The sequence below is a fragment of the Lichenostomus cassidix genome, chromosome 4, assembly GCF_008360975.1.
Source record: "Lichenostomus cassidix isolate B80296 chromosome 4, HeHo_3.0, whole genome shotgun sequence".
Taxonomy (NCBI): Eukaryota; Metazoa; Chordata; class Aves; order Passeriformes; family Meliphagidae; genus Lichenostomus; species Lichenostomus cassidix.
In genome coordinates this window covers 11,105,326-11,131,907 of record NC_139484.1, presented here as the reverse complement: position 1 = coordinate 11,131,907, position 26,582 = coordinate 11,105,326, and the positions used below count along the sequence as shown (strand labels likewise).

Here is a 26,582-nt window from a genome sequence, read left to right as displayed (position 1 = left end):
TTTGGACAACACTCTTAAGGCACATGGTGGGGATGTTGGGGTGTCCTGTTCAGGGCCAGCAGTTGAACTTTGATGATCCTTTTGGGTCACTTTCAGCTCAGGATATTCTATGATTCTTTCCACATTCATCTTATTTTGCTCTTACAGTTCTCTTTTGCAGTGTAACAGTGGAACACTGTTCTTGGTGGTGAACATCCTTGCCCAGCTGGTAAATACTGCAGTGTGAAGGGGCTGATTGAGTAGTCTGAGATGCTCAGACAGCAGAGTAGGCTAAGGGCAGTATTTTCCCTTGTATCAGTGTTAAGCACATTGACTTTTACATATGCACACATACATGCACATGTATACTTACTTACATGTAAATATACATATTTTCAATAGGAAGGACCTTTCCCCACCCCTAAATCCCAAACCCAGCCTGTGAAATTAATATATTTGAAATATTTTATTAGACTCTTTATTGAGATCTAAGAATACGAAGCCTGGAAGAAATGCAGACTTTGAGGAGCTTTTAAAGTGTACCGATGATGATGGATATAAAAATGTCAAATCATGTTGGTTTTTGGTGCATTTGTATAGGTTTTGCAGAATTTTACAGTCATTGCATGCTGGTGGAGGACTTCTAGCACATAGAAAAATTCCTGGAGTAATCCCACGGGTTGCTGCTTTCCAGCTGCACCTCTGGATCTGCTCAGAGGACCAACAGTGCCCGAAGCCATCAATTTCCCCAAGCAGTTCAGGGCACAGGAAAACTACCTTGAACTTGTTTGTTGCAGCCGGTCATTAATGAAAAATGAACTACTATAAACTTGGGAATTTGTGCCCATCCAAACACACAAATGTGGCACAGTGGGACAGAGAAGGGTGAGAGAAACCACAGCAGGACAGGTGAGGCACCAGAAAAGCCTATATCCTACCTGTGGTCTTTTGGACAAACACTCGTATCACTCCATTAAATCAAAGCTGCTTTTTAGAACATTGATGCAAAAATGAGTTCTTGGGTGGTCATTTATGGTTCAAGTAGCGGTTTATATATTTATTATAATTATACACAACCTTGACAATCTATATTGCCATTCAAAAATAAATTGAAGTCTTGTCAATTCGCACATGATCTGTCACTACTAAGAATCCCATTTACATACATCGTAAACATTTTCCATACTTAAACACCGCTTTAGATTCTGACACTCCCATCTCCTCCCCCCTCAACCTGTGGAGATATGGTTATCGACTATGGAAACTTTTCCAACCATTGCAACATTCAGGGACTACCCCTTTTTTTCATCAATTTAATGAAACTATTTCAACACTTGATAAAGGTGGCTGGTGGGTATAGCTCTTAATTACATTTTAAAAACAGTTCCTCATGGATTCCATTGCAATGATTCCTGGTTTTCATACCTTGATGTATTTCCCTCTGACCAGGAAAGAAGGAAAAAAAGGTTTAGTAGCTGTATCAAGCAAGCACATTCCTGGTTTAGTATTCTACAGTGCCAACAGTCACGAGTAGTTGTTTTCACTCATATTTACATGTGTAGTAAATGGTTGAAGTCATCAGATTTCAACTGCAGAGAATTAAAAATTCAGCTAGGAGTCAGCCACCACACACTACTACGAACTTGTGTTTATACTCCAAATCCTATCTTGGGAGTTGGAATTAAAATTTATGAGGCATTAGCGCCTTTTGTTAAGCAACATGTTTTTTACCACCTCTTTTGACAGGAAGTTTCTGTCTCCTGGTGCCTGAAAGATGAGAAAATTTAAGAATAGCAAAAGTGTAAGAGGCAACAGAATATTCCTCCAGCCAGTTAATAAACTCACAGCTAGTGGCAATTAATGTAAGCATCCTTAGAGCAGGCAGACCTTATACCACACCACATCCGAAGTTTGGGCATCTGAGCTTCACTTTAGAAGGGCTCACAGAAGTTAGTGTATTGAAGTATTACAGTGTGATTACACAGCAATGAAAGTCCTGTCTTGAGGAATGAGGTTTATGATGGATCTATGGGAATTGAATTTAGCTTCTTTTCCTAAAGCAGCTGGGCAGGTGCTTTGAACCAGCAAATGCAACATATTTGCAATATGGCTTCACATTTTGGATGCTAGCATTGGTTAACTGACAGGCATGGATAACCAGAGCTCTGAGAAGTATAGATTCCAGGTTTTGTTAAGGCTGTTAATTTTTCACACTAGTGTCAAAAAATAATAGGGAAGAAAAGTCTCCTGCTAGCTCCTTGCTTGTTTCCTGAAATTAGGCTTACATAATCCTTAGAGGAAAACCCCCCCTAAAATATGGAGTATTTGAGAACAGTTAGTAACAATCTGCAGCAGAGATCGGAGTTCAGCACACTGAGATGCTGGAAAATATTAAAGAATTTCAGATGTTGAAGATACATAGGAATCTCATCAACTGACAGATTGGATGCTTTACATTAACAGCTTCCACTTGTATTTGGAAGAACCAAAACCTTCATCCCACACACCACAAGGTGTCCAAAATACTGGAGCTGCACCCCAGACACCCCACTTCCCCTCCTGTGCTGCCATGCCAGGGACAGGGGCACCTTCTCTGGGGAGGCAGAGTGGGAATACAGGCTGGGTGCTTCCCAACCGCCTCTGAGCATTCAGGACCCAGCTGCTCACTCCAAGTTTTGCAAGCGTGCCCCAAAGGCAGTATTTAAGCAGTGAAAGGACACTGCCAGAAGCAAGCAAGGGAGAGGAGTCTTCAAATTCAGACATATAAAAATCAAGAACTTCATTCAATATCAAGGCAGGCTGCTGTACCTGGGGTATTTTGTCATGAAGCAGCAGCTTAAAGAAAGAGCATAAAACACTGACTTAAGCATTACAAACCTGTTTATGTTACATCTGAATGAAGTTCAAAGAAATTCCTTGGAGTCTAAAGTACTGTAATAAAAAACGTGGAAAGGAACTCACAAATCAGTTGTAAAACAGCTAGTAGCAACCTAGTTTAGTAAAGAAAATTAAAACAAATTAATTTTGAAGTAATTTCTTGAACAAGCCCATTAATGCTCCAGCCAGGACAGAATGAATCCTCTTTAAGGGAAAGAAGGAAGATCTTACTGACAAAATGAAGTATTTACGCTGGTTTGTAACTAAATTTTTACATGAAACTTTAGAATGTGATTTACAAGTCTTTTGTTTTAAAACAAAACACTACTGCCTTTACAAAGATAGTGTTGCTTCCTTTTTTTTTCTTTTTGTGGGACAGAGAGAACATTTTCAAACATTAGCAATGTATCTTGGCCTCAGCAGAAAGTTTCAAGTAAGACATTACCAACAAATACCTGCTTTTAGAGTATACAAGATGCAAGTAGCAGACTACTGCTGGTTCCCTAACAAAGTTTTACGTTGCAAAGATACTCATTCTGGCACTGTCAGGGTAGGCATGGGGAACTTGCCTGTTGAGCCTGACAAACAAAACTTCAAGTTGTGCAGAGTAAGTACTTAAATCTGTCCTGGTAAAATCTCGTTTTTGTAACAGAAAAGAGATTATATGTGAACAAGTCATATATTAACGTGAACCTCACTGTGGAAAGATCAACTCTGCCCTTCCAAATGGGATTCCTAACATGGACCTCAGAGCCAGCTTCTTGTGGGCAGTCTGTGGGCAGCATTCCTCTTCGGCAGGGATCTAGAGACAGATCAGATGCACAGAAAAAAACCCTATTCTAGGAAAAAAAACTTGACTATAATTGTTTGTCTGAACTGTATCTGCTTTTAAGCGTGCAGATGTATTCTAGTCTGTATCCTAAGAATTGCTTCAAACATTTGTAATGTAGTGTTAAGCATCTGATGGCCATGAGCAGAAGATACTCTGTTCTTACTCATGACCTTTTAGCTATTGGAGAGCTGACACTGGAGATTGCCGCTGTTTTGTGCTCTTTTGCCACAGGTACCAAGAAGTCTACCTAGACAAATTACTGTGTAGCTGGATTTTAGGAAGCCAGTACTTGAGAATGCTACTCATTACACTGCTGTGGTAAAAGCCATTAGGATATAAATGGTGTTAAAGCCTACAAGACCAAAGCCAGCTCAGTCATGACTGACTGAAAGGACAACTGATGCTGCAGTACAGTAACTCCCTCAGTGCCAGGTGTGACTGCTGTGGCAGAACTCGAGCCTGAGGTTGCAGAGGAGCTGCAGAGCAGCTCTCAAGGTCACTCAGTTTTTGTTCAAGGGCCTTAAATATGTAAGCTTACAGTGTTAGACCATCCACACTTATAGCATGGAAGAGGAACAGTAGGGAGAGCAAAGTACATGCATCTCAGTCACTTGATGTCAGTCATAGAGATACAATTCCAGCACTTGAACTAGTCTGGCAGGTTTATGTACAGCTGTAAACAATGCTTCCTTTGTCTGTGAAGATAGGGGAGAGTTGAATTCACCTCTGCCATGGGTCATTAAGTACTTTTTCCAGCAGGAACAGTGGTAGAAGATGAAGCGCATGGGTGGAGATAAAATGACTGCCAAAGCCAGAAACAAGATTGTGGTTCTTCACTTGTTTACAACAGCAACACCTCATCTGGGAGAACTGCTGCAGGAGTGCCTGATTAACATCTGGATTTGTTTCTGCAACACAGTTCAAGTCACTGAACCATTACACTGCAACTAATCTGAGTTTCTTATGCTGACTGGGAAAAGAAATAATTTTTCATAGTTAGAGCAGCCCATTCCCACTCTGATAATACAAGAGTTGTTTGAAGTCAATAGTGACTGGCTTTAGCAAGTGCTGCAGTACCTCAGTGACTGACAGAAGCATTTCGAATATATTTCGAACACATATTGGACCTTGACAATGTTTAAGACGTACCAAAGAAAACAGCAATTCTACTGTGTAATACATTGTAGACACTTTCATTAGATAGCTAAATGACCAAAGCTAAGTGGAGAGCTATGCAAGTTCATCAAGTAGATTCCATCTTTGGGGTAATAATATCCAGTTTTTAAGCTCTTTTGTTTTGATCCTTGACCAAAAGATTTATGTGCTGAATATCAAGGCTTCAGTAAGATCTCAGCATTGCTTTCAAGTTTGCACCAAACAGCATTTAAGCAACCTCAAAATCAGGGTGGTGATACTCAGTTTGCACAGCACTGTTTCTGTTGTTTCTCCTCCTCAGAATGACATATGATCACGACATAAATTGAATTCAAAACAAAAGAAGTGGAAATAGTTCCATGTGCAACAAGACATTTTCAAGGGAAAACTATGCAGCAGGCCTTGTATGTTCTACCCTTTCATCCTACTCTCATCAGCATCACCCCATCCTAAGCGCAGTAGGGTATGTACAGCGATGTGCACAGAGACCGGGAATTCCAGCAGCACATGGCAGAGCCACAATGCTGGAGCAGTTTGTAATAAAGACTGGTGGTGGGATGGGAACCTAAAAAACGCTTAAGCTTGTATTATTCAGTTCCTATGAAAAAGACCATACAATCCTCATGGTACATCAACGAGATGGACTGGTATGCCAACTAACCTCTATTTTAATATTTAAATTATAACAATACAATAACTAGAAAAGGTCAGTGCTTCAAGTGACAGGTTTCGCCACTTCAATTCCAATATTTTTCCAAAATAAAGATGCAATTAGATCTACACTTGAGCATCAGTAGTGCAATACAGTATCCTTTCCTGAATAAAGGAGCTGAGGTTTATCCACAATAAAAGCTTTAAATAAGGTAGATTGTTGCCATTTATATATCAATTCTGTATGTTTGATATAAAATATATTGGGAAAGCTTAAACTGACTTATACAATCTACATTTGGCTAGAGCTCCACATAAGCAGCATCAGTGGAAATGAACATCAGAGGTGTACTTAATATAAAACACTTTCAAAACTACTCAGCAACAAATGACAGAAGTTTGGCTAGGAATAACTGAACATCTGAGGTGTGTACCAGACAGAAAGAATGGACCCTGTGGTTACTTGCACTATTTTAATGAAGTAAAAGAAACGCAAGATTTAGTCCACTTCCATTTCTCCAGGGGGTTTGGTCTGCTGAGGGTTGTCCTTTGCTGGTTCGGGTTTTGTTTCAGTAGCGCTCTGTCCATTCACTGGTCCATTGTGTTCCCCGTTAGCTTTGGACTGCCCATCACTGGGAGGTTCTATCTTCGGTTTGGGCTTGGATAGAATGGGGTTACAGAAGCTATCCAATTCCTGGTTGTGACAGAGGGGAGACAGCAAGGTCATTTGGTGGCAAAGCAACAGCACTCAACTACAATGTCTCTGATTTGTTTTTGGTCCATAATGGCCTGCAATTTAATTGTCAAGGGCTAGACTTCTCTTTTCTATCAAGTCTAGAAAGTTCAAAAAAAGGCCTTGCACTAACTGAAGAGCTTCTGATCTGTTACAAACCTGTATGACAATCTCTTCTGTAGGAGCCTGGTGCTGTAACTCCAGGTGTTTTAAAAAGGCTTGTGCAGAGGTACTACTGTAAATCAAGCACCAGCACAGAAGAGTGCTAAAACTGCTGCTCCCTCTGTATTGATCTTTTAATAGCTTTAAAATCTCCACAGATGTAATATTCTAGCTCAAATCTAGGCCAAAATCTGGTTCAGAAGAAACTGAATAGAATGCAACAAGTACAATGATTTTTTTTTTTACCTTAGATTTTGCTAGTATTTCTGCCACTTTGACAACTGGATCCTGAGTTAGACTGAGTTTGTTCTGGGCATTCATTTTGCTGTTCAACCAATTCATAGCCTCGTTAATGTATTTTTCAACTTTCTCCATCTCAGCAGGATCTAGGTGGTCATACTTTTCATCCTAAGGAGAGAGGTATGCGTATCAGCAATTAAAACATGCTGCTCACCCAATTAAGTTAGTCTTAGAAATTACAGAAACATTGGTACCAGCTCTAAGTTGAGAGATCCATTTCAAGTGGTACCAACCAGCATAAAAAAATGTGATCATATTTGATTTACGTTCTCATGAAGAAGCTCTTTCTGCTAACAATACAGAACAGGCTTAGAGTTCTCAGGAGCAGAAGTACAGGAGCCCTTCTAAAGCAGTGTAACTTTATAGGATTTTCTTAAACACACAAAACTCTACAGCCAAACTCATAACACCTATAATCGTTGAATTGCTAAATCATTTGGCTTTACCTTATTTTTGTAGGCTTCTACTGCTTTCATAAGGAGCTGAATCTTCTTTCCAAGTTCATTTAGAACTTTTGGTCTCTCTTCATGTTCTGTGCATCTTTCCTGGATAGGCTGTCCAAATTTCTGGAATAATAAGCGCAAAGGAAAAACACATATTTCCTTTAGTCTGGTCTGAGAATACAATGCAGCACGTGAAGGAAGCCTGCCTCTAACTCCTTTTCTCATCCATTCAAAGACCGAAGTCTTTGCATATTGCTTTAGTCCAACAATAACAACAAAAAAGCAGAAGTTTAAATGAACAGTGCCTCTCCTTACCAGGCTTGGTATTTTGCTGATTTCTGCAAAAAGAGCATTTGTAACAATGCTTTTGGAACAGAAACAAGTCAGGCTTTAATGGATGCATTGATTTTCAAGTAGTTCATCTGAAAACTTTTAATTTTATCCACTGTTTGCTTTTTCCTTCTCTTGAATACTGGTATCCAGGCAGTTGCCTGGATCTACCCTGCTGTTTCCACCAGTTACCCTCCCCCAGAGGAAATCTGACTGGAGAGTGAACAGCTGGAGCCCAAGGGCTAGAGACATACCTCAGCTTATTACAAAGTAGCTAGTCGTTCATCGGAATTCACATTTTCCCCATCAGTTTATTAAAATCTGAAGCATTTAAGGGTTTTTTATCATTACTAATCAAATGATACAATAGCAGCTACTGTTAAAGCACTCCTGAGCCTTCATTGTTGGATATTACACCCAAAAATTATTCTTATGATACTGCTATAGAAGACCACTGAGAACAGGAAAACCAGAATATATATTCTGGAGTGTAATTTTCATTACCCAGGAGTGCAGTCACAGTACTCAAAAGCCTTTTTCAGACTGTAAAAAGTCTGTCAGAAAATTCCCATAGCAATTAAATCTGTTGTCATTACTGACAGTCTGCTTCATTTCAACCATTTTCAAATTAGGAGCACAACTCACATTAAAAGAAACTCTATTTCTAGTTCTAAATATTATGTTTATTTCATAACTGAACTTTTACACAACAACCTGAACACCCACCCCCAAGCATACATGCATGATTTTTCTAGAAAACAACTCAAAACCTCACTTTTAATTCCTGAAGCTTATCCATGTATATTTGTTTTGGCTGGTCCTCTCCATCTTCATAAAGCCAGTTTTCTGTGTCCTCCAACATCAAGGTCAGCTTGTTTGAATCCTACAAAGCAAGTTATGGACAGTCCAAGTCAGAAGAAAACACATCAAATGAGACCTCTCCCCAGCACAAACACACCCTACTCAAAAAAGACTGCTTCATCAGCTTAGAATATTCAAAGTGATAGCAAAGGAAAACAGTAATTAACAGACTTCAAAGGCAAGATTTTACAGTGATGAGAGGGACAGGAAAGCCCTACTCATGTGATTTGCTGGTGAAGTTCACCGCAGTTATAAAACCAGTCCTGAGGCTATTTAAGACAGCCCATGGCCCTCTTAAGAGTCTTCCATACTATCTGTTAGTTGTCTTTCCATTCCTACCCACTCAATGCTATTCAGAAGCTCGTGGTGATCTGTCCTACTTTTCTATGCTAGCCATAGGGTTTTTACTATCTGCCTGCATCCCCAGTTCTTCCCTGCTAATAAAGAACTTTGCAAGTCAAATGCCAGGTGTAAGCATTAACTTGAGCTCACTGCTGTGAAGTCAAGCCATCTCTCACTCCAAAACTGGTCCAATTGACCTGTGCAGCCTCCACAGAACCCACATTCACAAATACAAAGGAACTTTTTCCAACAGTAAAACATGTAAGCAAGTCTCACCTCTTCAGTGATGAACTTCTCAAAGACTCCACACAGCTTGTCTCTGAATTCATACACATATTCTTCAACAGCATTCTTAGCATCATTTCGTTCTTTCTCAAGCTTGTCTTGCATCATCATCTTCCCCTAGGGAGGAAAAGGCATATTTAAAGCTAAAAGCATTTTAAGTGTCAAGCTTAGTGACTGCTCTTTGAACTGAACCACAGAACTTGGAAGAGGCCTGATAATTCACACTTACTGATGAAAATGTTCACCTCTGTGTAAGTCATCACTACAAGCACAACTGGAAAGTTACATTTAGTGAAATTAAGTCATTTCACCAAAAACCCCAACCAAAAATAAACCCCTTACAGTTAAGGGCAAACCCTTAAAGAATTTTAAATTAGCTAAGTCGATGGTTGCAAATATTTTTTTAGATAATTATTTACAGTGCATTAATTTGAGTGGTCATCTGTTTATTTTGCTTACCTCATTTTCTATATAGGAATTGATCAGATCTGGTCCCAGCTGCCTATAGAGGCTTGCCTGTATAGGGAGGTCAATGCTCTTAACTTTTGTTTTAGCCTTTGGCTGGGATGGATGATCTTGCTTTTCTCCAGAAGTAGCCTATGAAAAGAGTGACAGTACTAAGAAACTTCCAAGAATCAAAATATTCCATTTATGCTCAAAAAAGAGAGACAAATGAAACTAGTTAAAACAGCTACAAATTAATCTTATGTAAATTAAGCACCTAATTACTCCTCTGTATTCAAGATCACAATTATTACCTTAGTAAATAGTCAACAGCTGAAATTTTAATTCTTTGAAGAGCTGCTAAGGAAACTTGTTCAAAAGCTTAAAGCACTGCATATTATTCTTCACAATGTTTCCTAAGTTTCCTTAAATTCCATTTTCGCTACAAAACCAGGTTAAACAACATAAACCTACTTCAAAATCTTAATCATGCTAAGTTGAAAATTAAAGTGCTACAGTAGGATTCCTTACTTAAGCATTTCAATATAGCTGTCCTCTAAATACAGCCCCATGTTTTCCAACTAGTAAAATCAGTAAGTGTGAGACTATGGGCCAAAAAAAAAGTCGTATCAATACTGAATACCTACCTTTGTTTCAGTTCCAGCATTTTCAGCTTCCTCATCTGCTTGGTTCTGTTGGTCAGCTTGACTTTTCTGCACACCTTCTTCTTGATCAACCTGCATTTTATCCTGCAGAGAGTTACATAACTGAATGCAAAGGTTTGCTGTAAGATTTAAGACTGATGTCAATTACAGTGGATCACAGGCAATCTATGAACTTCAGAATCAATCTTACGAATTTTTGATTCACCATGTTTAAAAAAGCATTTTGATGTAGTATTTGTATTTTTATGTTTAAAATTAAATGAAAATTCTACTCTGATGCTTGATGTCACTGTCTGTCCCCATTACATAATTACACTAAGCCTTGTGAATATTCACTTTAATAAGAAACACATATAAAATGAAATCAAAGAACATTCTAGCAACACACCACCAACACAGGCAGTAACAATGGGTTCTCTATGGAACAGCCAGAACTTTGACCTCCTATCATTTTTTACCTAAACTTTAAAGTTTGCAATCCAAAGCAGAAGTAATTTAATCACTGTAATTACTACCTGCATCTGTCTCATAATACAGTGAAATTAATAAAAATTAGTTTCTGTAGTAGTAGGCTCTTGGGAATACATGACCATCTTCCCTCCTTGCCATCCAAAATTAAGAGCCTCACTTAAATTTATCAGCAAGTTTATTACCTATGCCTTTTTCTATATTTAACATCTGAAAGACATCACTAATTACTAGTGCTGATCACTTGGTTTAAGTCATACAACTCCATAACATCACTGAAAAAGGCTTTTAATAACTGAGTAATGGGTAAGTCTAAAATTTTCAGGATGATGCTAATAGTTGGAGATCCAGAGCACTGATAACTAACGAGCTGTAACCAAAGATTGCTCCAAGATTGCTTCCATTACAAGGAATTAATATTTCTGGATTCACAAACTACACATGCATGTAAAATGATTTACTGCTAATTCTGAAAAAGAAAAAAAAAGAAAGTTGCTTAAGGATTTCAAACTCTACCACGGGTGCCTATGTTACAGTTTGAAGTGGAAAACAAGAAGGCTACTTTTACCAAATTTAGTTTTGTCACTTCAGAGTAGGGAAAAAAGTAAAATCTAAATCCACATTTACTGTTCTTACTGTTCACACAGAAAAGCCAACAACTGGAAGGAACTGCTTTGCCTACAGGAAGGAACTAGAGAGGGGAAAATAGAACACATATACACCACAAACCTCCTCCTCAGAGTCGAGGGTATCATCCTCAATACTGAAAGGTAATTGCTGACAAGGACCATTGTAAAACAGAAGACGTGTTAGATGAATGAAGTGCTACAGATGGAAAGCCTGAGCCTAGAAGCAGCTACTCTCATGAATTCAGCACACTTCTAGTAAGCTCCACATGCAGGGCGCCTCTTACACTAAATGCCAGCTCTAGCACATCCAACCTTTTCTTACTTGACTAAAAACATCATATATGGAGCATTTGCCCACAAGGAACTGCATCACATTCAGCATTTCAAATATGCTCACATTCCTGGAAAGCAGCAGAGTATTTAAGAAGTTGTTTATACCAATTAAATAATGCTAGTTGTGTAACCATTTGCTCCAATTCCTGTAAAACATTCAACTGAAGTGTGAGAAGCTGAGGCCAAATCTTAGAAGAAAGGCTGCCCAGGCCACCGGTGGCGTTGCCATTTCCAGCTCTAAAGTGTTCTGTGGCACCACCCAGTCCTCAACTCTGGACTGCCAAGAGGCACAGCTGCACCTCAGAGGGAGCTACTGTAAGGGGCAGTGCAGTTTTCCATGTATAAAGAAATACCATATATTTTTTACTCATTGAAAACATAGTTTGTGAGGAAAAACAAACCTTTAGAATTAATTTGTCAACAGATCTTGTTAAATACGCTGCTATTTACCAGCACCACTTGACAATGCTAAGACTAGTAGAGAGATGATAAAGACCAATGAAAAAATTGCTTTATTTTTCAGAACCTGTTTTACCATTCTTTTTTCTTAGTGCCACACTTCACCAGTCCTTTAGTAATAAACATGAAGAAATGCATTACGTAACTGAAGAAGTAATTTAAGAGTGGAGAAGCAGTAACTGTTAAAAGTGAGACACTGTGATTTAACCTGCAATGATCAGCTCTGTTGTCAGAATAACAGTGTAGATATTCACAAGCTTTACATACCAGCTCTTCATCTCTGCCTTGGTTCTTACTTGATGACTCGGTGTCCATGGGTGTGTCGTTGTGATCCCCCTCTATGTTCTGCTTCTCTATGATGGATGCATTGGCCACGCTGAAAAGGCCATGGATATTGACACGCACTTTCACCTTCACCTTGGAATTGTCACCATCGTGTTGGGGACCAACGTTCTGAATAGTGAAACGCCCTTGGAAACAACAGAGATGGCTTTAATTTTTGTCCCAAAAAATAGTGAAAGAGAGGAAAAAAAAAAGAAAACCCAAACACATTCCTTTAAGGGTTTTAATTTAAACAGCAATTTCATATAACTGAAACTATTTGGAAGCTTTCTACTTGGTTGACAATCCTATGATGTAAGCTGCAGGTAGATAAACTAAAAGCTGGTTCCCCAATTATTATCAGTTTACTGATAATTAGTAAGATGTTTTTGCTTTATCTGTTCTATAGGAAACCAAGACAGTACTTTACTAGATGTTCTTCTACTCTGTTGCCTTCTGTAACCATCACACTAGAGAAACTACTCTGATTAATCTCAAATGGTTTCTTTTGTCCACGTAACTCAAACTTCACACTGAAAAATAAAACATTAGAGATAAAAGATTCTGTTTGAATTTGATAACATGGCTGCACTACACTTTTTGGATAGTGAACAGTGCTTAGCAAGGTCTCTGAAAGCACTAAGGTTGATACTTTATTTTGCAACTTGCTGAAAATTTAAGTGTAGATGATGTGCACCTGTAAAGGAGAATGTTTCTTCCTCAAGACCACAGACTTCTTGCATAGAGAGCTAAACAGCACCAAGTTTGTATCTGATTCATAAATCACTGCATAAAATTATGAATTGAAGACCCCAAGGAGTCTGCTAATAACTGCAAGTAAGGTAGCATTAGCTACCAAGAAACTTACTTATACCATCTAATTCTTTAGACTCTACTACAGATGCTTAAATTGAGGAAACACAGATCTTTTATAATCTCAGATTAACAGAAAGAGACATGACAGATAGCACTAGACAAGTTATCCGTCCAGACAGGCAACAGCTCCTTTGATCCAATTTCTTTGAAAAATCCAGGCTACCAGGCACATAAGATCCTTATCAATTTTATACAGACTGAAAGAACCAGACAATAGAGCACTAAACTCTTTGTACCTACATATTTTGAAACTGTAAAGAGACAGAAGGAAGAATGCTGAATTTTTTTTAGGTGTCAAAGATGTCAATACAGTTTAATCACTATATTTAAACCAAGAAGCCTGTGCTGAGCCTTTCTCAAGGACCTAATCTTTTCTGTAAGCTAGAAAATTTGAAAATAACATATTTGAAAGTATGAAAGCAACTTTTGAAAATTTTGAAAATGAAAGTAACAGGAAAGGAGAACCACTTTTTCCTGTATCAACAGGCATTAATTAGGGATGGGGTTCTTATCCACATGTCCTTACCTATTCTGGAATCAGGATAAGGCACTTCATGCGGATGGGTATAGTAAGCTTCCAAATCAAAAGGCTCTTTCTTGTGGAAAGTAATTACTTTTGAGAATGGAGCAGCATGATTCTTACTGAAGACTTCACACTCCCTAAAGCAATAAACATTAACATTAAATCTCTGATTATAACTTCATGGATAATCCAAGTCAAAGTATGTTAATGATCAGCAGCCGTGCTAACGAAGCAACACAGTCATTTAGTTTTAGTCAGTTTGTAACAAGAGTTGGAGGTTGAAGGCCTCAAGGTCTTAAAGCTGCACTGCATTTTATGTCACTTATAAAAAATTAAGCAACTTCACACCAACATTTTAAATCAAATTTATTTCCAATTGTTAAGCAGTAACTGGAACCCAAATGGTAAAGTGCAAAAAAAGAAAATTAAAATGTTATGAGTTCAACTGCATGACAGCTTCAAAGCCTGAGGCCTGTTTTTTTCCACAGGTCAACATTTTATTTTCTATCCAAACACACATTGTTTTGTAGGCACTGTACAAACTTACCCTGTTCCTTCTTCATAAGATGATTTCCATCTCAATGTTATAGAATAAGGAACAACATCTGTGATGGAAAACTCACGCACTTTAAAAGCTGGAGAAAGAATTGCACACTAGGAAGAAAAAAAGACCAAAGTTCCATTATATCCATGTAGTCCAATAAATTGCAAGTACAAGAATTAGTACTTATCATATAGGTCATATGGAGGTCCTGCTTATCACAGAAAATTTTTTAAACTGAAACTTCCTATAGTTAATTGAATTGGAAGACTTAAGTAATAGATGTTACTTTCTCAGTGATTTTCAGTAAAGATACCCAGCAAAGGTTCCAAGCGACGACACAGAAGTGGAACAGCAGAATTTGGGTCCTCAAATTTAATAGGTCTCTAATAGGCCTATCCTTCCAACATGACACAGCAGAAAATTAATGAATGTAACAGAATAATTTCTGACATGATCACTGTCACCAATCAGTAAAATAACAAGTAAAACTCTGTATCTTGTTTCAGCTGTAGTACCTCTTGCTTGTGGTTAGCTGTATTTCATTAGTACAAGATGTTAAAGAAGCAATACTAAAACTTTATTTCAGGAACTATACCTGCAAGGCACAGCCTCTTGCAACAGCTTCATCAGCATTTAGCGTGGTGCTTATCTCTTTACAGAAAAAGTTAGAGATCTGTTCCTTCACTGCTGGAATTCTAGTAGCCCCACCTACTATTTCTATACTGTAGATATCTTCACGCTGAAGTTCTAGAAAAGAGAGTGCATGCCCTTAAGTTATCATCAAGATATCAAAAGCTATTTTTGGACAAAAAAAAAAAGAAGAAAAAAAGAAAAAAGGTAAAAGTTCTCTTCTTATCTAGACACTGTGACAAGCACTGAAAATATTTCATGGCTGACAAGACCTTTAGAACTCTTTTCCCTCCTGTAGGCTGCAAAGTTTTCTAGTTGCATAAACCTGGGAAATGCAGAAGCCAAGCATCAATGAAAACAGCAGTTCTTTAAAGTGTGTTGTCCATGTGCATCCCCTTTCTACTGTGCATGAACTCAAAGCGTGAAACTGGGTCTTCTTGAGGAGCCTTGCACTACTGGATGATACCTCACCTCTCCCAAACAAAACCAACAAAATTAAACCCAAATAGGTCTCATTTTATGTCTGGCTTAATTTTGCTTGCCGAAAGAGAAAAGAGAACCTTTTAGGACAATGTATCTAATAGCTAGCAGATTGTGCTAGAAGGTTAACTTTTTAATTCTGAAATCAGGATATGTGTATGAAGTCATCTCAAACTGCTGTCAGTCCTTGAATAGCTCTGCTCAGCAGTTACTCAGCTTTTTAATTCCTGTATTAGCTATCTAGCTAAGTCACAGCAGAATTCTTCCCTTTGTTTTTGTTGAAGGTGCTGGAATTAGGGGTAAAACCTTTCCTGTTAACGTCTAATTCTCTCCTTTACACCACATTAGGCAAAAAAAAAAATTACTTTGTTATTTGCACATGCTTTAGGTAATTCATTTTAAGAATATACTGCCAAATTACCAGGTCAGTGAGGACATGTAAGTAACACATGGAACAGGCTGGCCAGAATGCTGCAGAAAAGAATAAAATCTTTTACCATCATCACTTCAGTTTGGTTGTTTTGTGTTGTTTTAAACAAATGCACAGTGCCAACCTTTTCCATGACACAGGGTGAATGAGGGTCAATAACCAAGGTTGCAGAGTAGCATGTGCACTAAATGAGGCGGGAATGGGATCATGCATTCATGGCAAGCATATGAATGGAACTTACATTGAACTTTTCAGTATTAGCTTTGCAATTCTAATAAATACAAAAATACATTGAAAAGATAATCATTAAAGAGATCAAGAATGACTGGATTACTAGTAGTACCTCAAGTGACTTCTACTTACTGGCTTGCTCCATGGCTGCTCTTAGAGGAGGCTCCACTCTGGCCAGAAGGGCAGCACACAACTGCTCAAACTGAGCTCTGCAGGACAGGGAGAGAGTCTGGTGTTACAAGGCAGCTCAGACCACAAACCCCTGCCCCTCAATGGGAACAGCAGCCAGTACCTGTTCATCTTACTGGAGACATCCAGGTCATTCATGAAGCACTCGATATTGAGTGGAAGGTCAGATGCATTTGCACTCATCAGCTTCTTGAGCTTTTCACATTCCTGATACAATCGCAGCAGTGCTCGGGGATTCTCTTTTACATTCAGCTTATATTTTGTCCTAAATTCTTCCGAGAAGTAATCTACCAAAGCCTCATCAAAATTCCTACCACCTACGAAAGGGTCAAAGGTAGTGGCCAAGACCTGGCAGAAGTCAAAGAACGAAATCAGAAGTTATTAGAAACTGTTTGTTCTGTGTCATTTACTCAGAGCAGCACGACATGCCATCACCTTCCACACGGCTTCAGGTAACATTTGGCCACCAAAGATAGGTTCACAAAAGCATTTAGCCATTAGTAGGTCACAGACAAAAATGTCTCCACACCAGAAAGCAAAGACTGTTCAGTTTTACTTTGCATCTGACTGAATTTAGACTTTGAACTGTCACGGATGGCACGAGAAAGACCCCAACAACATGGAGTGACTCAGACAGTTGAAGAATTTCCCATGAGTGAGTCAGCTGCACAACTACAACACTTAGGAGGCTCCCTGAATATGCAAATATTTCAGGGATATAAATATGACACAAAAACTCTGCTGTGTGCTTAATTACCAAGCACTTTCCAAAACACACTTTAGGATGCTTCACTTCTGCATTTTACAAAAACTGACTTATTGAAATAGCCAAAAGCTAACAGAAAGGTTTTGTATTCCACATTACAAAAATATTTGCTACAGACATTTATTTTTAAAAAAAACCTAATCTTTCCACAGAGCAGTATTTTGAGTACCATATACTTCAGGCTTTTAATGTATGACTTAAAAGATTACCTTCAGTTTTCCCTTGTTAAAAGCACAGATGGAAACCTGATATGCAGAATGCCCCATATCTACAAAGACCACATTTCTTGGCTTCTCTTCCAAGGCTGGCAGATCTTGCTTGTATATTCCATAGGCTAATGCAACTGGAAAACACCAACCCATGGAAGGTAAGGGGAAGCCACACACAGCTCAGACCATGCATTAAAAGCACTACCAGACACTACCCTTGTTTAACCTTTCTAAACACCTTCATAACTCTATTTAAATGTAAAAAACATGTCAAAAACACATTTTTCATTGACAAGAGAGAAAGATGTCAAGTGGAGGTTTAACGCTTATAAAGACTCAACCTGTATTTCAGCTCTGCTTGTAGCCAAATTAACACTGCAACTTGTGGAACTGCACAGACTAAGACTCATGCCTACACCTCTCCCTTGAAATGCATTATGTTCAGTATTTTTTACCTCACTTTTGCAAAATTCAAGCATGCCCAAGGAATAAAGAAAATGTTTTGGAAGACTACTTTACACAAATCTAAGACTTTACTGCCAACACTCACTTGGAAAGCTGTTTGAGACTTTCTAAAAGCAAAGAGAATTGAGAAAAATCAGAATGACTGACTTAAGCAGCTCCAACTTTAGTTCCCATTAAGTGTTATGTATTTCTATGCTGTACCCTAGAATTCACCAAAACCAGAAGAGGGAGGTAAATGACTCTACAGAAACAGTTGTGCCATTGCTACAGCTGACAAGATTGCCATAAGTTTAAGCACAGATCCCAGGTTTATTTCCAAAGCTATTCCTAAGTGTGACCAGGTTCGAGTCAGCAAACCCCAGCTCTCATCATGCCTCCTAAGTGCTGCACACCACCCCACTGCTGTGCTTCCAGTTCCCAAGCTGGATTGGGCAGTACTAGCCTGGACAGCTCTTTCCCAAGCTCCTAATTGTGTAACAGCAGTGTGTCATCACCCTCACATTCAACAGCCTAAATAGCTTTAGAGGACAAAAAACGTTCTGGCCCTTTACCTGCTGTAGTTTCATTCATCAGCTTCAGACAATTTAATCCTGCAATCTGTGCAGCTGCCATTACAGACCTTCTTTCAGCATCAGTGAAGAAACTAGGGACCTGTTTCCAAAAATAATGACATAAGATATTATGGAATGCAGACTTTTTAATTCGAGTCAACCTAACAAATATTCACACACAGTCCCAAAGTAAGTTCATGGCAGAAGTGCTGCAGCAATGCTAGAATTCAACTTGAACCTATATCCATTTTCAGATATCACTTCCACCACAGTGCCAGCTTACAGCGTGCTACAGTATTCAGTGCCACCAAAAATAGCCACAGCACTATCAGAGCCCATCTAGGATCTGGCTGCAACCAGCTGGCATCTCTTCAGCAGAGACACAACTCCATTCACTGTGGTTTTTTTTTTGCTACCACTGTGGTGTATTGCCAAAGATCCCTGGGTGTGTGGGAGGTATGCTCCCAGTGTCTTTGTATGCCGTAAGGAAGCAAGGAAAAAGATCCAAGCTGCTTTCTAACAGCTAAAATACACAGCTTTCCAGTTCCCATGTCTCTGTCTGACAGAGAAGGGGTAACTGCAATCCTTCAGGCCCAAATTTCTCACCAGAGCCAGTAAACAAAGACCACATGAAATGCAGACACAGGACTTCATACCAGAAACAAACCCTCATCTTCAAGCTCCACCCCCACCTCATGGGTAAGGACACCAGCTAAGAAAATGTGAGCAAACCAAACAACTAAAAAGACTTTTGCGAACAAAGCCACGTAGTTTGGGCTTGTCAAATTATCAGCATGACCCTCAGAGCCCTAAGGTCAGGTGACTCACAGCTGCACTACAACGGTGCTCAACCATGTAACAAGTAAGAAATTTAACATCGGAGGTTCTTTGGAACCAAGGAGGATATGCTTACACCTAGGACAGCTCCCATTTGTAACAAGAACTACAGTAAACAGAAATACTGGATGTAACCCTTATATCAGCTTAAGCACTACTTTCTTTCTGAAAACACACCCTTAATTTTTTCTCCTCTTCACACATGATTCGAAAAGTATTCTCATTTGAAAAACCTGTAACAAAGGCCCATTTTTGGGGATATGATTTCTATCCAGCCCTTTTACCTCTTACCATTGCACTGTGGTGATAAGTGTAAGTGTGGTGGTAAGTGTAAGTGGTCCTAGCTTACATAAAGCTGTCTATAGATTGCAATAAATGTATGACAACTTACTGAAATCACGCAGTCGGCCACTGGTTTCTTCAAAGCACTTTCTGAAGTCTCCTTCAGTTTGGCCAGCAACATTCCTGTGATCTGTTCCACTGCAAACAGTCTCTCTTCATCCAGGTATCTCACCTGAAACAGAGAATTGGCATTCTGTGATCAATCATCTCAACTTGGCTCTCAAGACATACAACTTGGACATTATTTGTAAGGTTGAGCATTGTAACCCATTTAACAACAGGCTCTAGACACAAGTAAGTCCCTAACAATTGATCTGTGCTCACTACAACAAATCTTGACCAGTTCAGTTTTGGGGTTTTTTTGCGGGAAGCTTAACAGCTCAGTTATCTCAAGGGACTATTCACAATGATACAGTATTTCTGTTGCTTGTGTTTGTTTTTTTCATTTAAAAAATAACAACAAAAAAGCACAATACCCATGGGATCACACTGTCCTATAACACAAGCTAAAAATACAAGTTTTGGAGCAAACCCAAGGAACATTTGCTCCCTTCAACAGCCACTCAAGCACATGAGGCAGGGAAGGTGCAAAGGAGGCAATTTTAAGAGTGCTGCCCTGCTTAGGAAACACAGCTGATTCCTCAGCCTTCATGGGAGGTTCTGTGTCCCAAATTCCTAACAAGCTACCATCTCTCCAGCAATCCCAAGCACTCCTGCCATTTAGTCTGGAAGCAAATAAAATAATAACTTGTTCAAACTTCATATTCAGAGCATTATATTGTTTTCTTTACACGTGGTCTCTGTGTGTCTGATGGGAACTAATAATCCCCCACTGTAATTACACAGATTTGAAGGTAAATCTAGTAAGGTGAAGAGCTACTAATTAGATTATGGAAAACTAACACAATTGATGAGAAACCTCAATGGACATCTTGGAGAATGTACAGCATTTACTTAGAGACACAGGAATGTACTTAGTTTTCTAAAGGAAAATGTCAGTCTTTTCACACAGGAAGTTAAGTGACAAAGGCCCAAAGTGCTCACCTCTACCACCGGAGATATTCCACCCAAAGCTCTAACTCACCTTTACTCCTACAGAGCCATTTGGCATCTTCTGAAGTTCATAGGGAAGTTTGGCCCTCTCAGCTTGTATGTAAGGATCTTCAAATGCTCTTCCATGCAGTTTTTTGAAACCATGTACTGCATTTTTTACATTTGTGACAATCTGTGGCAAAAACACTTGAATTACCCATGACATGCAGAGTACAGAGGATTGTGCAGAAACAAACTCTTTATGTTGGGCTTAATGCACACACTGACCTATGTCAAGCCCCATACATTCACTGGAACGCAAAGTGTGAGGAAAGAAAAGGAATTATCTACTTTTTAATCTACGGTCTCTATTAAAAAAATTCAAAGGTACTTCTCTCTGTAATATCCATTAGCTTGCTGCCATCAATTTTCACTGTACTTTTTATTTTAGAGAAGCTTTCTGATACAACATGCAATATTTAAGGTCATATATTGTTGCAGTGGCTGCCTGCAGGAACAAATGGAGTTATTACTTCCATTAACCTTAAATGAACCTTCAACAAATTAACACATTTCCCTTCCTTTAAAGTTCTCCTCTAATTCAGATCCCATCTGGATGTAAAGCCTCCCCACACCTATTCTCTCATCAGTGTTTTAACCTAGTCATTTTAAGGACAGGCCTCTAACCAAAGAAAGGACCAAAACAAACAAATCCCAATGAACACAGTATTTAAGCTATCAAAAGAAACTACTCCAGGACAACCTTGTCCAAAAGGAACTAGTTTACTCGTCTAAAAAGTTTTTTGTTCACTTACCTGACTCTTTGCTGCATTACCAATGGCTCGGGTCTTGGATCCTAAAGATATACATGCTCTAAGGAAAAAAAAAGGAAAAAAAAAAGAAAAAGAAAGAAATTTAGCTTTAAAAGAGAACATCGTAAGATATTTCCATGGTATTTCAGAAAACTCACAAAAATTCAAGCAGCACAACCTGGATGTGTTAAATAACAGCAGTACTACAGGAAGCACCAGAACCTGAAGTGGAATTCAAGTTATTTTGTTCTTTGTAGATTAGTTTAGAAAAGGCGAGCAACAGCAACTGTTGTCATTCTAACTGCATTCAAGGAATTCTGTAACAGCTTGTATGTTCTACAGATCTTATAATGAAGGAAAGGCACTGATATTTACCTCTGGGTCACAGGTTAAAACCTAAGAAACCTGTGAAATTCAATTCAAAGACCTGAAGTTTACCAGTCAGGCTCTCTTGACTCAACAGCCCTTGAGTCTGACAGGACCACATTCACACTACTCTAGGAGCCCTTAGCAACAATCCTAAAACAACAATTAAAAAAACCCACAAACCATCTAAGCCCACTGGAGCTGAACAAGCTGTTAAGTACTTCCATAACTGAGGACTACCAGGTATATGCTGCAACCAGGCAGAGGGGGAGAGATCCGGGAACAGCTCCCAGGCACCCAGGGCTTGGGAAGCTCCACTGTAATCCACAGCTCCCTGCAGCTTCTTGGGCTATCACTGAGCATTCCCCTCGATCAGCAAAGGCTGCCTCAGGTCCCAGCCACCATCTGTCCCCTCACCACTGCCTATGGAAATGTGCTTTTTTTTTTTTTTTGGAAGTTACTGACACCACACCTTCACATCACAGACCTGAAATACAACTTCCCAAAAGGCAACCGATCTGGCTACAGCCATTCAGGAGAAAGTAACAGAGAAACCCAGATTTCATACAGCTCAAATGTAATTGCTTAACGAATGTATAAAAGTCACTCTAGCAGATTGCTTCCTACTTCCTCTCCACCACTGAGGGCGCTGCAATTTGATAGTATTTTCTAGCAACTTCCTCTCTGTGACACCCAAAACCTTTTCCTGATTTAACTGCTGCAAACACACAAGACATTGCCCTACATTTTCAAATACCTAGTTCAGCTTCCACGATTTTTAATGTCCCAATACTAGAGCTCCCAATTGTACCTCGTGATAATTAAGGAAAGTCAGATAAATGAGCAATTTCTAAAGCAAGCAAATGGTTTACGAACTACTGCTATTGCACCACATCTTCCCAGTACAGGAATCTGACTTTGCTGGCAGCATTACCTGCACATGTCCCATGCAGAGCATGAAGCACCAACACAAGAGCCACCATGGCTCCTGCCATGGGCTTACTTCAATTACTCACTTCCAGCACACGGTGGGGATGGATGCTTTCTCCCTCCCTCGGCTGGGAAGTAGAGATGTCAAAAAAATAAACGTGCCCTCTTTGGCTTGAAAAAATTCAGTAGTACCCAAGATCCCTTATTACATCACCTTAATTACAGCATGTGATCACGTTAATTACACCTGGTCTGAAAAGAGTTATGAGCTATCAACAACTGACTTGTTTTTCCACAAAACCACAGTGGTGAGGCAGAGCACCTGAAAGGGCCATTTGCCATGAGTTTTATGAGCCAGAAGCATTGGAAATGCATTCAGCAGACTTGCTGAAGTTCCCAGTTTAGGAGAAATCAAGTGCCAGTTAACTTTCAAGGAGATACAGGGCCAAAAGGAAATATCCAAGTTCTACCGAAATGGATGGCTTGTTGGCAGAATCTTTTTCCTTTCTTTGTAAAATATTCATGCTAAAGCTCCCAGGATGATACATGGTTTTACAAACACTGACAATCTGAAGCACTAGATTACAGAATGCAATTAACTAATAGATAACTAAAGTACCTGCATGACGTGAGCACCTCCACACAAACATTTAAAAGAAAGTTTTTACCGTGTTGCTATGTGCAACAAGAGAAGTTTTTATTTAAGAATTAGATCTGTTTACATCACTCAAATCCCACTTGAAGTAAAGATTTAGCTACTACGATAAACTTACATAACAGTAATGAACCTGTTATATTTCTCTTTACTTTTGTTTGGTTTCTCTCAAGACAATAACATTAGAAAAGATGTTCCTCAAGTTCTCCTGTATTACTACATTTTGAGATATAAAAGGCCAAAGAAAACGTCATTTTAAGCATGATAGCTACTGTCTTTAAGTATATGTACACTCCTGATCCTGTAATTGCTAACTTGAACCTGAATTGCTAATATGAACCACTTTAATAATCACTTCCCAAGTGTCAAGAAAGTACAGTTGATCAGACATTAGTGCGAAAAATATTAAATGCAGGTAAGCCTACCTTCAAAGAACACACTCCAAAAATAGCTAAGAATTGGAAGTGCTCTTCATCACAAGGGGAAAGGAAACTGCAGCTGCCTGAGGATTCTCGGGGTAACAATTTAATGGGATTCTTTGCACCGCATTTGAAAGGCCACAGAATCTCAGTTCTCACTGCACATCCAGTGCACAAAGGTAATTACTTCTTGACTATGAGAAGTTAATATGAGATACGTATTTTTCTTAACAGTAAACAGAATTTTAAAGAGTATTCCCATTAAAACACACTGCATGCATTTTGGCAATCAACTACTTTGTGCTTTTAAAAACAACTTTTTAGAAAGCAAACCTACACCTACATTTCTCCGGGATCAGGACAGCAGCGCTGGAGTTACTACAGCCTCGCACAGCAGAAATAGCTTTCTCTGTTGACTACAAGTCCCTTTATAAAGGGAAGCACCATCCAACCCCCGATTTTTATGAGTATTACACGAATTCCTGAATCCTCCTTCCAAATTATGCACAGATGGAGCTCTAAAAATCCTAGACGTATCCCATAGAAACAGAAGAGGAAAATCTCCACCTACTCTTGCGTCTCCCATCATCACGGACGTTGCCCACTGCCCCCCCTCTTCCTCGCCAGACCTCGGGATTCCAGGGCCAGCAGATGCGGTGCAAGTAAAAACAGGTTTCAGGAGAGGGAACTCATCGCGCCGCTTCCCTGCTGAATCAACCTCCTCCTCCTCCTCCTCCTCGCCAGTCTCACCGCCACTCATGTAATTGTTAATGGAAACGCTCCCAGCCCTGGCAGCCGCTCCAGAGTTGGGGAAACACATACACTCCACCGAAATCTGTGGCTACCGAAACCGAAGCGTTACAGAGACACAAAAACCCCGAGCCCTGGAGCCGCGCGGCTCCTCCGGCAGCACAGCGCGGGATTTCAAGGACACGCACGGCCAGGAGCCGGGACAGACAGACAGACAGACAGACAGACACGCACACACACACACGAATGTTTCCCCAGCACGCGCATTCCCGGCAAGGGGCACTCTCCCGGCTCGGGCGCGCTCCCGCAGCGGGAGGGAATCCCGCGGGCAGCCCCGGCTGGCGGGCCCGGGCGCGCCGCTACTCACGGGGTGCAGCGGTCGCTGTACTCGTTGGCGATGGTCTCGATGCCGCCGCTCCGCGCCACCCCGATGTAGCAGTTGAGGAAGCCGAGGTCGATGCCGACCACAGACATGGCTGCGCCCGGAGCTCCGCGCTGGGGCTGGGACTGTGGCTGGGACTGGAAGCGGCCGCGGCTCCGCGCCCGCCGCTCCCCCACTGCGGAGCGCCGGCACCAACCGGCAGCGGGCCCGCCGTGCGCAGGCGCCGCCGGCGGGGAGCCCGCCCGGCCCCGGCACCGCCTCGGCTCTTTCCGGCAGCGCTCGGGCGGCGCTGCCCTTCCAGAAGGATCTGGAACGGGGGGAATGCGGGGAGCGGGCAGGGGCGGCACCGCCCAGAGCGACGCCCCTTGTCGCGTCAGCGCTGCGGGGGGAGCGCCCCGCCCGCCCTTAAAGGGTCCGGGCAGCGCGGCGAGCCGGGGCTGCACTGCCGCCCGGGCCGAGCTAATGCGATTAGAGCAATGCGGGCAATTAGCGCAGAGCGGCCATCGGCCCCCTGAGCACTGCCGCGCTGCGACTGAGGCAGCACGGAGCTGCCCTGAGCAGCGGGCAGAGCCCCTGGAGCAGATGGAACACCCCAGAGGCCAGCGTGCAGGGTGAGCCCTGCGGTGAAAGCGCAGCTAAGCCCGGGCAGCTGTGTCCCAAACAGAGGGGGATGGCTCCTGGTGCCTCCTGGTGCCAATGACAGGGAGAGCTTGGAGCTTTATTCTGCCCACTGCCTACACCTATGGAAGAGCCATCCCCGGTTGGGGCTGAGACCTGCCTATTTCCAGAAACAACCTCCTCTGTCTTCCTGTCCTGGGGAAAATAGTCACCTTGAACCCCATGGGTCTCTATACTTATCCCATGTTTTATTGAGGGTATCGAGTATTTGCCACAAAACAAACCTACAGGCTTGGAAAGCTTTATTTGCTTCTGAAAATGACACCTCTGTTTCACACAGCAATGTGACGTCTCTGTGACACAGCATGTGACACTGCACTGCACAGTTTTGTTCCACTGGAGAGATTAAAAATAAGCACAAAACGACTAAACTAGTTTAACATCCCTGTCGAGAGGTTTGATTATCTCTCCTATTTATCACAGTTTCAATGGTCTACTAAACAACTAGAATTTTCCTAGTGAAAATATGTCCTTTTCCTCCAAAACCTCCAGAAGCAAGAGAAACCACTGGCACATAGAATTATTTGTAACACAACTGCTGTATCTGCATTAACGATCTCATTTACTTGCCAGGGTTGGGATCACACAGGCAAGCCAGCTCCAGTCCCCTCTGCAGTAGTCAGGGAGACAGATCGCCCAAGTCCAGCTCCTGCTCTGCCTATCCCACCCCTGTTACAAACAGCGATTCAAGGTATTGCAGCACCACCTGAAGCTGACTCCTGACTGAATAGAGACCTCGGGGGCAAAGAGATTAAATGCAAACGGTCCTGTGTGGTTGTGCAACCCAAGCCAGCTGGTTTGAAGCTGCACTCGGGAGCAGATGTGTGCAGACATTTCTGACAGCAACCAGAAAGTGCCAATGGACTTTTTATTTGCTTTGTCAAGAGCTGGAGATGAGAGCACGAGCAGGGAAAGCCAAACTCTTGAAGTATTTCCTAAAGGTCTCGTGTGCTTCAGTGTCACACAGATGCCCAGTCTGCCAGTATGAACAAAACTCAGTCCAGTCAGATAAGCCACAAACTTGCCTGAGCACATCTCCCCTCTCATCATCAACTTTCACTGTACCAACCTTGGGACTGGAGTTGTCCCAGTCTTTCCAATTTTTGGCCTGTGGATCATATCTGATTTTTCAGCAGCTAAAAAAATATTTGTACTAACTCCATGGGCCAAGGGTTTCATGTCAAACTTTATGCTTGGGGTGAAATTTAGAATACTG

At 40.7% G+C, this 26,582-nt stretch overlaps 2 protein-coding genes across 2 annotated transcripts; one reads left to right on the top strand and one right to left on the bottom strand.

Annotated features, from left to right (window-relative positions):
• Window positions 1–1,008: 1,008 nt before the first annotated feature.
• Window positions 1,009–24,808, bottom strand: HSPA4L (heat shock protein family A (Hsp70) member 4 like). Its single transcript, XM_085057869.1, has 19 exons — window positions 24,674–24,808; window positions 21,190–21,247; window positions 20,427–20,567; window positions 19,392–19,514; window positions 18,164–18,263; window positions 17,148–17,281; window positions 16,276–16,520; window positions 16,116–16,192; window positions 14,808–14,959; window positions 14,216–14,322; window positions 13,672–13,805; window positions 12,216–12,418; window positions 10,042–10,143; window positions 9,410–9,547; window positions 8,942–9,067; window positions 8,238–8,345; window positions 7,136–7,255; window positions 6,636–6,797; window positions 1,009–6,188 (listed from the first exon to the last, which is right to left on the bottom strand). Exons 1-19 carry the CDS (start codon window positions 24,778–24,780, stop codon window positions 5,994–5,996), a joined length of 2,532 nt encoding a protein of 843 aa, XP_084913995.1. The 5' UTR covers window positions 24,781–24,808; the 3' UTR covers window positions 1,009–5,993.
• On the top strand, window positions 24,764–26,582 carry LOC146437847 (uncharacterized). The gene is made up of 2 exons (XM_085057872.1): window positions 24,764–25,299; window positions 25,940–26,582. The coding sequence occupies exons 1-2, from the start codon at window positions 24,764–24,766 to the stop codon at window positions 25,983–25,985; spliced, it is 582 nt and encodes a 193-aa protein (XP_084913998.1). The 3' UTR covers window positions 25,986–26,582.

Excerpts from the sequence above, each read along its gene's own strand:
- LOC146437847 (XM_085057872.1), top strand. The coding sequence starts at position 24,764 with ATGCCGACCACAGACATGGCTGCGCCCGGAGCTCCGCGCTGGGGCTGG. Across the intron at positions 25,300-25,939 it reads CCCAGAGGCCAGCGTGCAGG|GGTTGGGATCACACAGGCAA; the intron begins GTGAGCCCTGCG and ends TTTACTTGCCAG.
- HSPA4L (XM_085057869.1), bottom strand. The coding sequence starts at position 24,780 with ATGTCTGTGGTCGGCATCGACCTCGGCTTCCTCAACTGCTACATCGGG. Across the intron at positions 17,282-18,163 it reads GATGAATGAAACTACAGCAG|TTGCATTAGCCTATGGAATA; the intron begins GTAAAGGGCCAG and ends GGTGTTTTCCAG. Across the intron at positions 7,256-8,237 it reads ATAAGCTTCAGGAATTAAAA|AAATTTGGACAGCCTATCCA; the intron begins GTGAGGTTTTGA and ends TTATTATTCCAG.